The sequence below is a fragment of the Octopus bimaculoides genome, unplaced genomic scaffold, assembly GCF_046866305.1.
Source record: "Octopus bimaculoides isolate indiv1 unplaced genomic scaffold, ASM4686630v1 contig182, whole genome shotgun sequence".
NCBI lineage: Eukaryota > Metazoa > Mollusca > Cephalopoda > Octopoda > Octopodidae > Octopus > Octopus bimaculoides.
The window spans coordinates 6,193-23,557 of record NW_028315432.1 but is presented as its reverse complement, the minus strand read 5'-3'; the positions used below and the strand labels follow the sequence as shown (position 1 = coordinate 23,557).

Here is a 17,365-nt window from a genome sequence, read left to right as displayed (position 1 = left end):
GTTTCTTGTCGATCTCCACATATTCTACAGTTACTTGTTATATTTCTTTTCATTATGTGTTTTTGGTAATTTCTGGTGGGGAGGCTTTGGTCTTGTGCAGCAATTAAAAATCCTTCAGTCTCTGCTTTGAGTCCTGAGCTTCTCAGCCATCGCTGGGATTTTTCTCTGTCTATTTCTTTCGCATTTAGTTTAGCCCAGTATTTACCATGTAGGGGCTTTTCTTGCCATCGTTTTATCATGGTCCGTTGCTGTTCTAGTTTTAGTTTGGATTTCATTTGTTTTATAGCTTTTGTTGTTTCTTCTTCTTCTTCTTCTTCTTCTTCGTATTTGTTAGGTAGATTGATTTCTTGTTTGTATTTGTCAGCTTCCTTAAATACTGAAAACAGTTTTTTGTTTTGCTCGTGTTTTGTGGCTATTTGTATTAGTTTCCCTTGCTTCTGGAGTAGGTATTTTTGCAGTCCTATGGTGGTTATTTTATAATAGTTTTCTAGCTGTATAAGACCCCTGCCACCTTCTGTGCGTTGTATATATAGCCTTTCTATGTCAGATTTTGGGTGGTGCATCCTATATCCTGTCATTATTTTTCTTGTTTTCCTGTCTATTTTACATAGTTCGTTTAGTGTCCAGTTAAGGATGTTGTAGCTGTAGCTTATAACTGGGACAGCTAAAGTGTTGATACCCATTATCTTGTTTTTAGCATTGAGCTCTGTTTTTAGTATTGATCTAACTCGTCTGTAGTACTCTTTCTTTATTTTTTCTTTCATTTGTGTATGTTGTATCCTATCTAGTTCATTGACTCCTAAATACTTATATGGTTGGCTTTCGTCTAGTTCTCTTATTTCATTGGCTTTATCTAGTGTTATATTGCTACTTTTAACTAATTTTCCTCTTTTCAGGGTTGCTTTGGCACATTTTTCTAATCCGAATTTCATTTCTATTTCCTTGGTAAAGCCGTGTACTGTCTGTAGTATATTATTATTATTATTATTATTATTATTATTATTATTATTATTATTATTATTATTATTATTATTATTACTATTACTATTACTATTACTATTATTATTATTATTATTATTATTATTATTATTATTATTCAGTAGTTTTATTTTTATAACGTGCTTTCACTTCACTACCGAGCGCAGCTCTGTGCGCCTTGGGTATGTGCTGTGGTTTGCTGTGGTGCTCTTATGTTTACTGTATTGAAAGTGTTTTGCGTAGAATGTGTGCAGTACCCAGTAGTGCAATTTTCTGTATGTTATATATATTTGTAAGTCCTGGTGTTTTTGTTATGTATTTGTCTGAATATTTTTTTATTATACCTAAGGCACCTACTATGATAGGAATTGTTTCTGTTTTTAGATTCCACATTCGAGTTATCTCTATTTCCAGGTCTTTGTATTTTGAAAGTTTTTCCATTTCTTTTAGAGAAACGTTGTCATCTGCTGGTATTGATACATCAATTAGAAAGCATTGACTCCTAAATACTTATATGGTTGGCTTTCGTCTAGTTCTCTTATTTCATTGGCTTTATCATTGGCTTTATCTAGTGTATTATTATTATTATTATTATTATTATTATTATTATTATTATTATTATTATTCGGCGAGCTGAGAATCACCAGGCAAAATGTTTAGCGGCATTTCATGTCTTTATATTCTAAGTTCAAATTCTGCCAATGTCAGTTTTGCCATTTATCTTTTCAGGGTCGATAAAATAAGTACCAGTTGAGTACTGGGGTCAATGTAATTGATTCAACCACTCCCCTGATCTTGCTGTCCTTGTGCCAAAATTTTAGATTATTATTATAACTATAATTGATTTGAATCAGATTCAGTCTTATTCCTGGTAGAATGTGGGTAGCAGGTTATTACCTGTAACCTTAGATATCCACTAGCTTTCAATAGTCTTTCAAGTACTTAGAACCCACCTGATTAACTTTCCTGTTTGTAAGAGGCAAACTTTCTGTAGAAACTCTACAGAACATTCTATTCAAATCTCCTTCAACCATTTGTCTATACCTTTGCTTACAGTTCCCAATGCACCAATCATTATTATCATCATTATTTAGCATCTGCTTTCCATGCGGGCATGGGTTTGACTGAAACTGGTAAGCTGGAGAGCTGCTCCAGGTCCCAATCTGATTTAGCATGGTTTCTATGGCTGGGTGTCCTACTCCAAGAGTGTAATGGGTGCTTTTTTAGAAGCCATTGGCATAGGTACCAGTTATGTGACACTGGCATCGGCCACAACTATGATTTCACTTGGTTTGATGAGTCTTTTTACACACAGTGTATTGCCAAAGGTCTTATCGTTTATCACTTATCATTTATCACTTCCATGAGGCCCAATGTTCAAAGGGTGCTTTTTTACATGCCACCAGCATGGGTGCCTGTTCCTGATACCAGCATCAGCCACAACTATGGTTTCACTGGGCTTCATGGGTCTTCTCAACCACAGTATATCACCAAAGGTCTCGGTCACTCTATGAGGCCCAACATTCGAATATCATGCTTCACCAACTAGTCCCATGTCTTCCTGGGTCTGCCTCTACCACAGATTCCCTCCACAGTTAGAGATCGGTACTTTTTTACACAGCTGTTTTTGTCCACATCAAATGACCATATCATTGCAGCCATCTCTCTTGCACACCACATCTGATGTCTCTTATGCCCAGCTTTTCTCTCAAGATGCTTACTCTCTGTTGTACACACACACTGACATTGCACATCCAACGAAGCATACTAGCTTCATTATTATTGTAGTTGTTATTATTATTATTATTAGTTTTTCTTTGAAATTTTTTTCCATTTCTTGCCAAGTGTATTTACAACACCTTGGGCAAAGCAAATCACTGTATACATTGATAGCCATTAAAACAAACACCCCCAGATTGTTCATTTACAAAGCCAGGTAACAGAAAAAAAGGAGAAAACAAAGGAAAAAAGAAAGATAGAAAAAAGAAAACAAAAGAAGACAGAAAAAAAAGAAAAAAGAAAGAATTCACAGCGACAATGCTCTTCTCAATACATGTGATGTACCAGTTAAAACAATCTTTTGCATTTCTTGCATCGATGGTAAACCAGGGGTCATTTTCAAATAATTTTCAGTTTCTTTTTTTGATCATTCCAAGTTCTACAATCACTGGTATCATAACCACTTTGAGAGGCCACATTTTTTCAATTTCAATGAACAAATCTTTAAATTTTCTGAGGTTTTTAAATTCTTTTGCCGAGATCTTATGATCACAGAGAATGCTGATGTTGATCAATAAACAGACTTTATTGTTTTGGTCTTTCACAACAATATTGGCTTTGATGGTTCTGTCTGTTTGTACTAAAAGTCCCCAAGAATTGTTACAGTTTCTCCCTCAGTTATGGCCTCAGGGTAGTGCTTATATCATTTGTCAGCAGTTTTGATTTTATAATGCTGGCATATTAACCAGTCTAGATATTGGCCAACTCTGTCATATCTTGATTTATATTCCACTGGTGCAAAAACTTTACATCCAGTGATTATGTGGTCCATTGCTTCAATCTCATCATTGCAGAATTGGCACTTTGGGTCAACTCCATTTTTCATCGCATTGACATGGTTCCAGGCCAATAAGCTTTGATTATGAATTTTTAAAATTATTTTTATTATTATTGTTTTTATCTTGAACAATGAATCAAATACCTTCAGTCGTTTGTTTCTCAACTATGTGGTTTCAAGTTCATTCTCACTACTTTACACCTTGAGCAAGTGTCTTCTATATATAGTCTATATATCTTCTATACTGCCTTGTGAGTGAATTTGATGGACAGAAACTATACAAAGCCTGTTTTGTGTATGTCTGTATGTACATACATACATACATACATACATACATACATACATACATACATACATACCGTGCTAATGCACGGTATGTATGTATGTATGTATGTATGTATTGGGAAAATTTCCACTGGGATAATTTCCACTAGGAACATTGTCCATGTGGGAAAATTGCCACTAAGAAAACTGCCTAGGTAGGAGCATTGCAACTGAAAAATATACAGTAAAATTTCACTTTCACACCCATCTACAATTATAAATGGAATATAAGTGTGTGTGTGTATACATATGTTTATGTGTGTGTGTGTATATATATACATGTGTATGTATGTGTGTGTATATGTGTATGTGTGTACATATATATATGAGTGTGCATGTATGTGTGTAAATATATGTGTGTATATATATGTGTATATATATGTGTGTATATGTGTGTGTATATGTGTGTATATATGTGTGTGTATATGTGTGTATATATATATGTGTGTATATATATATGTGTGTATATGTATATGTGTGTGCGTATATGTGTGTATATATGTGTGTGTGTATAGATTTGTATGTGTATATATATGTGTGAATATATATCTCAATGTATATATGAGTGTGTGTGTATATGTGTGGGTATATACGTGTGTATATATATGTGTGTGTATATATGTGTGTATATTATAAATGGAATATATGTGTGTGTGTGTATACATATGTTTATGTGTGTGTGTGTATATATACATGTGTATGTATGTGTGTGTATATGTGTATGTGTGTACATATATATATGAGTGTGCATGTATGTGTGTAAATATATGTGTATATATATGTGTATATATATGTGTGTATATGTGTGTGTATATGTGTGTATATATGTATGTGTGTATATATATATGTGTGTATATGTATATATGTGTGTGCGTATATATGTGTGTATATATGTGTGTGTGTATAGATTTGTATGTGTATATATATGTGTGAATATATATCTCAATGTATATATGAGTGTGTGTGTATATGTGTGGGTATATACGTGTGTATATATATGTGTGTGTATATATGTGTGTATGTATATATGTGTGTATGTATATATATATGTGTGGAGAAGAAAGTATATACACGACACACTACTATTACTAATTATTACACGAAACTCAGCACTCTGTATCAACGACTGACAGTGAACTGCTACCAACGCGACCTGCCAGTTGTTCACCCCTTTTTAGAATCAGTTTCCCCTATCTTCTCCCCTCTTGAGAATTGAACTCTGCTCCAAATTTTAATATCTCTTATGCTTAGGGTTCAATTCCAGTGTTTCTGTTCTTTTCTGCTAGAACATATAGTTTCAAATTGTTTGGGTGTTGATGCCTCAAACATGTTCATCAGAATTTCATTCCTCGTTAGGTCCATTTAATTGAACAATGTAATCATTACATCAATTTATATACAGTGCTGTCTTCATGAACACGAAATATAAATTTTCAACAGACAAGATATATATATCATCATCATCATCATTTAACGTCCACTTTCCATGCTAGCATGGGTTTGATGAGTTGACTGAGGACTGGTGAACCAGATGGCTGCATCAGGCTCAATCTGATCTGGCAGTCATAGAATTTGCGAATTTGATTTGATTTCGATTTCACTTGCCTCAACAGGTCTTCACAAGCAGAGTTGAGTGCCCAATGAAAGAAAGGTACGCATAAGTGGGCTGGTTACACCCCTGGCATAGGGCCATGAGTTATGGTCTCACTTGGCTTGCCGGGTCTTCTCACGCACTGCATATTTCCAAAGGTCTCAGTCACTAGTCATTGCCTCGGTGAAACCTAATGTTCGAAGGTCGTGCTTCAGCACCTCATCCCAGGTCTTCCTGGGTCTACCTCTTCCACAGGCTCCCTCACCTGCTAGGGTGTGGCACTTTTTCACACACCTATCCTCATCCATTCTTGCTACATGACCATACCAGTGCAGTCGTCTCTCTTGCACACCACAACTGATGCTTCTTAGGTTCAACTTTTCTCTCAAGGCACTTACACTCTGTCAAGTATGCACACTGACATTACTCATCCATCGAAGCATACTGGCTTCATCCCTTGCGAGCCTACGCATGTCTTCAGAAGTCACGGCCCATGTTTCACTGTCATCTAGCATGGCTGTTCATACACATGCGTCATACAGTCTACCTTTTACTCAGAGGGAGAGGCCCTTTGTCACCAGCAGAGGTAAGAGCTCTCTGAACTTTGCCCAGGCTATTCTTATTCTAGCAGCTACACTTTCAGTGCACCCTCCCCCGCTACTGACTTGATCACCTAGATAACAGAAGCTATCAACTACTCCTAGTTTTTCTCCCTGGAATGTAGCGGAAGTTGTTCTCAGCACATTTTCAATGTTTATTGCTCCTGAGCATCTGCCACATACAAAAACTAACTTCCTAGTTAGCCTTCCTTTGATATTGCCGCACCTCCTATGTGTCCATAGCTTACACAGGTACATCTCATAGAGTTTCTACCTATGCCTTTTCTACAGATCGAGCAGGGCCATCTACCTGAAGGGATTTGTGGTTGTCTGCCTTCCTACTTATTAGGACTTTGGACTTTACTAGATTGACTCTAAGGCCCTTCGATTCTAGTCCTTGCTTCCACACCTGAAACTTCTCTAGTTCTGATAGTGACTCAGCAATTAGAGCAAAGTCATCAGCATAGAGGAGCTCCCAGGGGTATCCTGTCTTGAATTTCTCTGTTATTGCCTAGAGGACTATGATAAATAGGAGGGGGCTGAGGACTGAACCTTGGTGGACCCCTACCTCTACCCGGAATTCTTCACTGTACTCATTACCAACCCTCACCTTACTGACAACATGCCTGTACATGGCTTGCACAGCTCTCACTAACCAATCATCTATCCCTAGTTTCCTCATTGACCACCAGATAAGTGATCGTGGGACCCTGTCAAAGGCTTTCTTCATGTCAACAAAAGCCAGGTACAGAGGTTTATCTTTGGCTAGGTATTTCTCCTGCAGTTGTCTTACCAGAAATATAGCATCAGTAGTGTTTTTCCCTGGCACGAACCCAAACTGCATCTTATCTAAACTGATTCTCTCCCTAATTAGTTGTGCTTTGACCCTCTCAGTGACCTTCATAAGCCTGGTCCAACAACTTGATACCTCTGTAATTGTTTGTGTCTTAAGCATCACCTTTACCTTTGTAGCAGTTGACTATGGTGCTGCTACACCAGTCATTGGGTATGACTCCTTCGTGTATCACCTGGTTAACAATACGGGTGACTAGGCTATAGCCGACGCTGCCAGATATTTTGAGCATCTCTGCAGTGATTCCTGATGGACCGGGGGCTTTCCCTGTCTTCATAATCTTAATTGCTTTATCTTTCAAGGTACTGTCAACTTGGATAGCTGACATTTGGCAGACTCTCTTTCTCCCATTCATTTTATATTGAGCAACCTTTCATAGTGGCATCTCCAAACCTCTCTCTTTGCAGCTTCGGTTAGTGCAAGTGAACCATCATCCATGCAGACACATTTCTCTCCTACAACATCACAATTCTCTCTCACACACTGTCTTGCAACACGAAATACCTCAAGTCTTTGGTCCTCATGACGCAGAACATTGGCAAATTTTTTCTTATCTGCTTCCCATCTGGCTTAGTAAACCTGTCTCCTAGCTTCCCTTCTGGCAGTCTGATACAATTCCCTGCTACCACCATTCTTCCAGCAGCCACTGTGGCCACAAAAAAAGCTGGATACTCCCTCAAACACACCAAACAGGAGTACTACCACCCAAACAAACCTTGTGGATAAATAATAACCAGAAAAAAATAGGAAACAAGAGAAAAGATCTGTCAATCCTTAACGAAACTAGTAGATAAGAAGAGAACAAAAATACTGCGTAAATACAAAATTACAGAAAAAGGTATACCTGAGATAAAAGAACGGCTAAAGCAAGATCACCAAAGCACAAAGTATGAGAAACGCCAACATTTCTTTAACTCCAACCCCAAAAGATTCTACCAAGAACTTAGCAAAAATAAAATAGACATCAATGCAGCACCAGCAGCAGAAGAAGTGAAAGAATTTTGGAAAGAAATATGGTTGGTGAAGGAACAATCTCAGAAAAGGTCTATCAAAACAATGAACTCAGCATCTGAACAACTCTGGACCCCTTTAACAACTGAAGAGGAACCCAGGCACTGCAAAAACTAAGCAACTGGAAGGCACCCAGGCATGATAAGATCCCCAACGTCTGATTAAAATATCTGATTGGAACACACAAAAAGCAAGATGAGAAATTTAATAACATACTAGCAGAGCCAGAGACAATGCCTGAATGGCTCACAAAATGAAAAACTATCCTAATTCCCAAATCCACTGAAACAGTAAACCCACAAAATTACAGACCAATAACTTATCTCCCTACAATTTACAAAGCATTTACTGCAATAATATTGCAGAGAATGAGCAAGCATCTGGAAGAAACCAACCTGTTACCAGAAGAGCAGAAGGGATACTGCAAGGGTTCATACAGCTGTAAAGATCAACTAATGCTCAATAAAGCCGTAACTGAAGACAGCTGCAGAAAGAACAAAGGTCTAAGTTTGGTCTGGATCTATTACTGAAAGGCTTTTGATAGAGTTTCTCACACATGGATCCTAGAAACACGAGCCACTAGTAACATGAAACACCTCAAGTCTTTGATCCTCACGGCACAGAACATTGGCAAATTTTTTCTTATCTGCTTCCCCTCTGGCTAAGTAAACCTGTCTCCTAGCTTCCCTTGTGGCAGTCTGATACAATTCCCTGCTACCACCATTCTTCAAGTCCTTCCAAGCCTGCTTCTTTTCTCTAATAACCCTGTCAACAACATTGTTCCACCACGACGTTATTTTGGGTCGAGAGGGGACTTTGCACCATCCACAGATCTGGTCAGTGGCCCTCAGCAGGTTGTCCTGTAGAAACGTCCAGCCACCTAATTCCCTCCTCATTGCGGGAACCAAAACTGTAGCCTCCATGTACACCATGGAATCCTCCTGTGTGTTGTCCAACATGTCCATTGAAGTCAGCAGCCACAAAGAGAAGGTCCCTGTCATTCGTCAAAGAGGTAGTCTGCAAGAGGGTGTCATAAATAAAATCGGTCTTTCTGTCCATCGGGTAGCTAACCCATGATGAAGCACTAATCTAAATATTATATAATATGTTTCCATCTACCAAATTCACTCACAAGGTGTAGGTTAACTCAAGGAAGACACTTATAATTGTAAGGTGAAATTCTGTACAATTTCAATCAACCAGTTTCACTCACAAAGCATTGGTGTCACACAACCACACTGCAGAAATGGATTGGAAACCCTCTGGTTGTGAAGTAAACTTGCTATCCATGCAACCTTTTCAGCACCTATATAGAATACGTAGTGAAGTGTCATTGTACTTCATAATTAATATCCTTTGTTTCTTTATATTTCATGTGTGCCATTTAAACTTTCCATTATCAATGCTTGACATTCAGCTAACCTTTAGTGAATATTTTCTATTAGTTTTAGGTAATAATTTGTTAATAAAAAGAGGTATTTTAAATATCAAACCAATTCATTCATTAACAAAATGTTATATTGATAATTGATTCTTCACAAAATTTAGTGATTTGTGGTGTTTATTACAGCTATAAATTGAAATTTTATCAATTTTTATCTAAATTGATGGTTACTAAATTAGCTTAAAATTTTCTTAAGATGTCTATGTTTGCTTTTTAGATGGTAATGGAAAAGTAGTTGGATTGGATCTTTCACCTTACATTCTAGAAGAGGCTACCAAAATACTGAGTGAAGGCATCGTCAAAAAACAAGTGGAACTACATCTAGGGAATGTTATGGAAATGCCATTTGAATCAAATTCTTTTGATCGACTTTTTCACTGCAACACTTTCTATTTTTGGCCAGATCTTAATAAAAGTGCTCAAGAGTTATATCGCGTTTTAAAACCTGGCTGTTTTATGGTTACAATACTTAATCAAAGATACCTTAAATATATGAAAACTATAGGTATTTTACGATATGGTGACGCAGATATTCAAAAGTATTTGAATGCACTCCAACAAAGTAAGTTTGAAAATATTAAAATCAGTCATGGAAAATATGGAATTAAGCCGTATCAAATTATTACAGCTTATACTGGAAATAAACAGGAATGAGTAATGCATTTAAATTAAGGAATGTTGTTATACTCTGTTTTTCAAATTTAGAAAATAAGTATAAATTTTTTTCAGCTTTTCATCAAGTTGATCTGATCTGATATATTAATTGTAAAACTAATAACAATTTTGTAAAGAGGTATGAAATGTTAAAACTTTTGAGTGGATATACAGAGCAAATAATGGATTAAAATACAGACACAAATCATCTGTAACAACTTTATATTTTCATTACCATTTTATTAATATTGTCTATTGACTAAGTGTTATGAATTGATTTGGCAGTTGTGTTTTATTGATACTTATTTCATGCACTAAAGTTTTCTCAAGCAAGACAAAGTATTAAAATAAGTACTGTAAAACATGTTGTCTGTTATCTATGTCCTGTGTACATTTTTAACAGTAAGATGAATGGAATAAATAGAAACTTGGATGACTGTGAAGAGTAACCATTAATTTTTGATTCATCATTTGTTTATTATTAACTTGTATCAGACATCACAGAGTAACCAGATATAACAGAGTAACAACAGAAAGTTTTATTCATTTTAGAAGTATATATGTGTCATGAGAGAAACAAGAATATTTCTCTGCAAGTGGTGAGTGTTCTATGTTGTTGAAGGCAGTTCTTTTTACAGTTCAGCATTCTGACAGTTGCAACTGTGGAAACTCTGAGGAATAAAAGCATGTGCTTGTCATTATGATTTGCTATTCATATTGCAAAGCTCCTGACTTTCACACTGTCTGTTTCAGTAAAGCTGATCTCCGCTAATACACTCCAGAACAACTCTGATTTAGAGTGATCTGTAGTGACATCTCTCAAAAATCTAGGAGATTGTTTACATATAATTTTAGTGGACAAATTTTTGTAACATCATTACATAATTTGTCTAAACTCCTGTTGTTTATAAGCAAGTCCTGAGTTTAAATCAATGTGTAGACCTACTACATATCCTTCCACCAATAACTCAATATGTGATGAAAATCCATCACTTAAGAGAAACAGAATTTTTGATAAAATAATTACCAATAACACATTAAATGATTCAATATTCTCTTTCTTTATTTCCACTTTTGTGTAAGCTTCTGATTCGATACTTTTTTCAAAATGATTTGTAAGTATACTTTCAAATGGTTCATTTACATTGAATATATTTTGAAGAGATGGTCAATGGAATTTGGCAAAAACAATTATAGTTCGACAGTTGATGAAATTTTTTAAACAAGGTTCATGTGATGGTTTAAAATTCATTAAGCAAGGATTATTCTGCTGAGAGGGGTTCTATCATGGATAAGCCCTTAAGAAAAATTTAGTATATGAAATCTTATGAGTTATAACTACATAAGGTATCTATTTACATATAAAATAACTGGGTTAGGGAATATTAAGAGTATTTGTCATTGTTTTACTTTTTTATTTGCCTGACCAGGAGAAAGAGGCTATACCCATAGCCTTTACAAGCTCTCTGAAACAAGAGAGTTCAATGCAGTCCATCATCTTCTCAAACAGTTATAAATCAATAACAGCAGGAAAAACATTTGCAGTGAAAGGAATTCAAGAGGACCAACATAGTTGTTATTGTGAAGTCTTAGGATGGAGAACACGTTGAGGGTGAGAAGAGGAGAGATGAGGAAATGCCTAGCTGAAGGAGTAAAGGCCACTGTAGTAGCAATAGAAAAGCAACAAGAGGAGGAATGTCTAAGTGCCAGAAGATGGATGTGAAGTTGAATAACTTAATGTCCATAAGTTAATCAGCCTTCCTTTAGATGCAGTCTTGGATATCTGTATATAAAGTAGCAATACTGTCTTAAATGTGAGTTTCGTAATGAGTTAGTTGTTGGAGAATGAAGTTCTGAAAAGAATGTTTGCTGCTGTGATGCAATTTAAGGCTATATATTAGAGAAGTGTGATCACTAGATGTCCTCAATAATATCCCTATTATTTTAACATCTGTAGCTGTACTCTTATAAACTGTCAGTTTTTTTTTTATAAAATGTACATTATTACTCATTACAATGAGATCGCAGCCATGGTCAATGCCAGTATCACATAACTGGCCTGTTTAAAAAAGCACCCTTCAATTTTTGGGCAATATGTCGTGCTTAGGAAGACTTGTTGAATAAAGTGAAATTGTAGTCAAGGCTGGTGACAGTGCCACCTGACTGACACCCATGTAAAAAGCCCTATTGAGCATGGCCAATACCAATACCACCTGACTATCACCTGTAAGCACCATTTGAGTGTGACTGATGCCAGCGCTGACTAACTGGCACCCATGCCGCCTGACTGGCACCCGTACCAGTGACACATAAAAAGCAATATTCAAACGTGGCCATTACCAAGTCCTGCCTGATTGGCTCCTGTACTGGTGGCATGTAAAAGCATCCACTACACTCTTGGAGTGGTTGGTGTTAGGAAGGGCTGTAGAAACCTTACCAAATCAGATTACAGCCTGGTACAGCCTCCCAGCTTTCCAGTTCTCAGTAAAACCGTCCAACCTATGCCAGCATGGAAAGCGAACGTTAAATGACAATTAAGATGATGACTGTAATAGAGGAAAAATATGGGTGTATGAGATGAGAAAGAAAGTTTTAATACAGTAGAATCTCATATATCAAATACAGTGAATTAGAAATGTTTTATCGTCTGAGATCATCTATACAATTGATAGATAAAACTCCCTATTCAAGTATTTCAAATGTAAGAGTAACAAACAACTCCAATATGATTAGTGTGTGTGTGTGTGTGTGTGCATGCTTGTATGTGTTAAGTAAAAAACATTTAGAAAAAAGCAAGTCAAAACAGAAAGAATTATAAAATTAAAAACGTTTAAAAAATAAAAAAAAGATTAATTGAAAAAAGGTTGCAGATTGATTAAAATGTGACTCCATGAAAACGAGTTGAAAGGAAGGATGTGTAAATACATGAATCAGATATTTGCATGTTTGAAAGAAAGCATAAAGAGAATGATGTAAGCATGTACGTTGGTGGAATAAGCCAGATGCATGTAGGAGGGAGACTATCATCATCATCATCATCATCATCATTTAACGTCCGCTTTCCATGCTAGCATGGATTGGACGATTTGACAGGGGACTGGCGAACCAGATGGCTACACCAGCTCACATCTGATCTGGCAGAGTTTCTACAGCTGGATGCCCTTCCTAACGCCAACCACTCCAAGAGTGTGGTGCTTTTTACGTGCCACTGGCAAGGGCCAGTCCGGCGGTACTGGCAATGGCCACGCTTAAATGGTGTTTTTTACATGCCACCTACACAGGAGTCAATCCAATGTTTTGTTCACATGCCACCGGCACACGTGCCAGTAAGGCAAAGCTGGAAACGATTGTGCTCAAATGGTGTATTTTACGTGCCACCGGCACGGAAGCGAGACCAATGCTCTGGCAGTGATCCCGCTCGGATGGTGCTGTTAGCGCTCCACTGGCACGGGTGCCAGTCATCGAATTTGGGTCACTTTATATATATCATCATCATCGTTTAACGTTTGCTTTCCATACTGGCATGGGTTGGACGATTTGACTGAGGACTGGTGAACCGGATGGCTGCACCAGGTTCCAATCTGATCTGGCGGAGTTTCTACAGCTGGATGCCCTTCCTAACGCCAACCACTCCGAGAGAGAGTGTAGTAGGTGCTTTTACATGCCACCAGCACGAGGGCCATTCATGCGGTACTGGAAACAGCCACACTCAAAATGGTGTTTTTACGTGCTATATCTTAATATATAAATCTGAAGTTGTGTGTCTGTGTGAATCCTTTTTGAATGTTTATAGAATTCCACTTTTTCGTAAAAATTTTTACATCAATGGAATTTTCTCGATGTGAACTTTCCAGTGCAGTAATTAGATTTTTAAAATTCCGTTTACTTTGTGTGATTTAAGGGAGATTTGACTGTCGTTTCTCGCAACTTTTATATTTCATCCCTTCTACCTGGAACGCCATTCTTACACACGCGCTCGACATAAAAATATAGAGAGTAAGAGTAAAAGAGGGAGAGGGAAAGAGAGAGAAAATGATACATACACCGTCATAGATTAAACTTTCATCTCAGTATTCTTTACCTATTTTTCATAACATAGATACGTAAAAACACACAACCACACATACATGACCTGTGACAACAACATACACATTGCTCTCAATCTCTATTCATTTCTCCCCCTCTTCCTCTCTCGCTCTCTCAAACGTATACACGTGCAAGTAAACACAATCATTCACATCGTGGTATATTTACAAAACATTGATGGCATAACTACAGAGTTGTATCCCCCAACTTTAGAAGGTCATAACTTTCATAAAAATGAATATTTTTTAATGAAATTTTCTATGAATATATTATTGATGTAGATTCCAAATATAATTTTCGGTGAAAGTGTTTTGGAAGGGGGTGGGGTACAATATTCGGAAATTCCAATTAAATTCCTCTTAACTTCTAGGAAAATGAATATTTTTTCATGAAATTTTGTGGACGGTATGTTGAGCATACAACTACATCAATTTGTTATATGTGTACTATTAAAGTATTACATACAGAGTTTGAGTGTGATAGTAGTAGTAGGGGTGTGACATCTTCTCGGATGTACATTGCAACTCCCCCATGACTTCTATCCCTTCTGTCTGTTCGGAGTACGGCATACTCTGGTATATTTATCTCCGCATCTGCTATATTAGGTGTTAGATGCGTTTCGGTAAGCACCATGCATATTGCTTGATTGCATGTTACTAGGTCTTTCAAGTATAGGAACTTGTCTTTGCTGCCTGTTCGTAATAGGCCCCGGATATTCAGTAGGAATATGGGTGTGATATCTGTGCAGGGGTTCCTGGTGTTAGTGGTGGCCATCCCTGATCCATCATCTGTGGTGGTCTTGGACAATGGTTCGTGTGGCGTTGACTCTGTACCCTCTGCATCCACGTTAACTGTTGTACCATTTTCTGGGCCACGCTTAAAAAAGCTTGCTGCTCAGCTACTGCAGTTCGTACAGCCTCTGCATACAGCCTTTTTTGGGGAGCAGAAGGAATATACGGACTTCTCTCTTTGTGAGTCCTGTTGGTATTCGGTGGATTATGTGTACGTAGATTTAAGCTTTCTGATCTCCCTTTTCTGCGCTCCCGCTTATTTTGTTGTAAGTGGTTATCTACCTTGTTTAGCTGGTGGTGTTTGGGATGGGCAAATTCGCAGTTTCGTCCCTTTTCCCCGTGCCAGCAGGTACCATTTAGGTAGAATTTACAGATCTGTTTCTTTTTCACTGTGTGACGTGTTTGGGCTTGAAGCCTGTTTGTGTTTACCGTCTTCTTGTCTGTTCTCCTGTCTTTATCGTTTGTTGTGCAGCGTTGACTGTATTCACCATGGTCATTGCATCCCTCATCAGTGGCTACAGCACTGGTGGCATCTGCCTTGTCTTGGTGATCCGTTTGGTCCTCCTGAGCCTGAGCACAGTGTGCAGGGTCTTCACTGTCCTTTTTTGTGTCCGTGTCTCTCATAATGCCTTCTAGGAGGTCGAGGTGCGGTTTCACAAGCTCGTAGGAGCGAATGAGCTCCAGTTTCTTTCGATCAATTTGAGCCATTGACCTGTGGAAATTGTACCTATCCAGGCTTTCGGCTATTAGATCATTTGCTGGTGATCCTTTGGCCAGGTTCCATGCGTGTACAAGAAGGTGAACTTCCTCCAGCTGCCAGTTTCGGCGCATCTGCATCTTCTTGTTGGCCTCAACTTGGCGCTGTACAAAGTTTCGTCTGCTAGTATCCATGGTGCACGATATTTGAGAGAGGGAGATTATCTTAAAGTATAGAGAAATAGTACTAGAAAGAAAGAAGAGTATAAAGAGGGGAGGGAGAATACGAAGTAGAGCGAGTAGAGAGTGCGTACAGAGTACGAGATAAATAGATAGATAGAGAGAGAGAGAGAGAGAGAGAGAGAGAGAGGGGGATGTGATAGGAATAGAGATGTATGAGAGAGAGAGAGAGAGAGAGAAGATAACTCAAGAGAGAAACAAACAAAACGAGGCAAGACAAAATGAAAATGAAAAGAATAATGAAAATATATACATACATATATATATATATATATATATATATATATATATGATGTACTCCCTTAGTTCCCTCCCTTCCTCCTTTTTTGACTCAGCAATTAGCTCACGCTCTTTCGAATTTAACAGAACTACAACATATTTGTCTTTCTCCCCCTATTTAAATAACTCTCTGAGTTTAACCTTTAGCATCACGTTTACAACCCCCTCCCTTTATATCTCTATGTAAACAAGCGTTCTTGTTCCTAAAGCCCATGGAATAATATCATTGACCCCTTTATATCTCTATGTAAACAAACCTTCTAACGGTCACTGACCATGTAACATCTCTGCTCGTAAGTTACCTCATCATTTCGTTTTTGTCTTGCTATTATATGTTTTATTATGAACTCCCTGAAGAGAAATATATGAGGAATCCCAGCAGCTCTTACTTCTTTGTGAAAGACCTATCATTTATTTTGAAACATGTGTTGGAATTAAAGGAACTTTTATTTATATGCGTTTTGCTCCATTTATTATTATTATCCATATCTTCTCAAAATGTATCACTTTAACTTGGTATCTCTACCTGTAAAACGGCTGTGATATCTTGTTTTTTAGTGTAATTTTGCTACCTCTGGTAACTATTAACATATTTACATTATCAAAGGTTTTAATAAATGAGATGATATTAATATATACATAAACTAATATCCGGATTCTCCAAGTGATATCATTCAGTTTTCTGCTTTTTCGAGCGAGATCGTTGCCAGTGCCCCTGGACTGGCTCTTGTGCGGGCGACACATAAAAGACACCATTTTGAGCGTGGTCGTTGCCAGTACCGCCTGACTGGCCTTCGTGCGGGTGACACGTAAAAGCACCCACTACACTCTCTGAGTGGTTGGCGTTAGGAAGAGCATCCAGCTGTAGAAACACTGCCAAATCAGATTGGAGCTTGGTGTCGCCTCCTGGTCACCAGTCCTCAGTCAAATCGTCCAACCCATGCTAGCATGGAAAGCGGACGTTAAACGATGATGATGATGATGATGATATATATTTATATATATGTATATATATATGTATAGTTGTATATATATATGTATAGTTGTATATATATATATATGTATAGTTGTATATATATATATATATATATATATATATATATATATATATATATATATATATATATATATATATATATATATATGTATATATATATATGTATATATATATATATATGTATATATATATATATGTATATATATGTATGTATATATATATATATATATGTATGTATGTATATGTATATATATATTATTTTGTT

The 17,365-nt window shown here is 37.1% G+C and overlaps 1 protein-coding gene across 1 annotated transcript in view; it reads left to right on the top strand.

The window, feature by feature from the left end:
- The window catches only part of LOC106882529 (uncharacterized), a 33,901-nt gene extending 23,128 nt beyond the window's left edge, over positions 1–10,773 (top strand). The window contains exon 4 of the mRNA XM_089346820.1: positions 9,575–10,773. Within this exon, the coding sequence (XP_089202946.1) occupies positions 9,575–10,011 (437 nt within the window). The 3' untranslated portion in view covers positions 10,012–10,773. The remainder of the gene's footprint in view (positions 1–9,574) is intronic.
- The last annotated feature ends 6,592 nt before the right edge of the window (positions 10,774–17,365 follow it).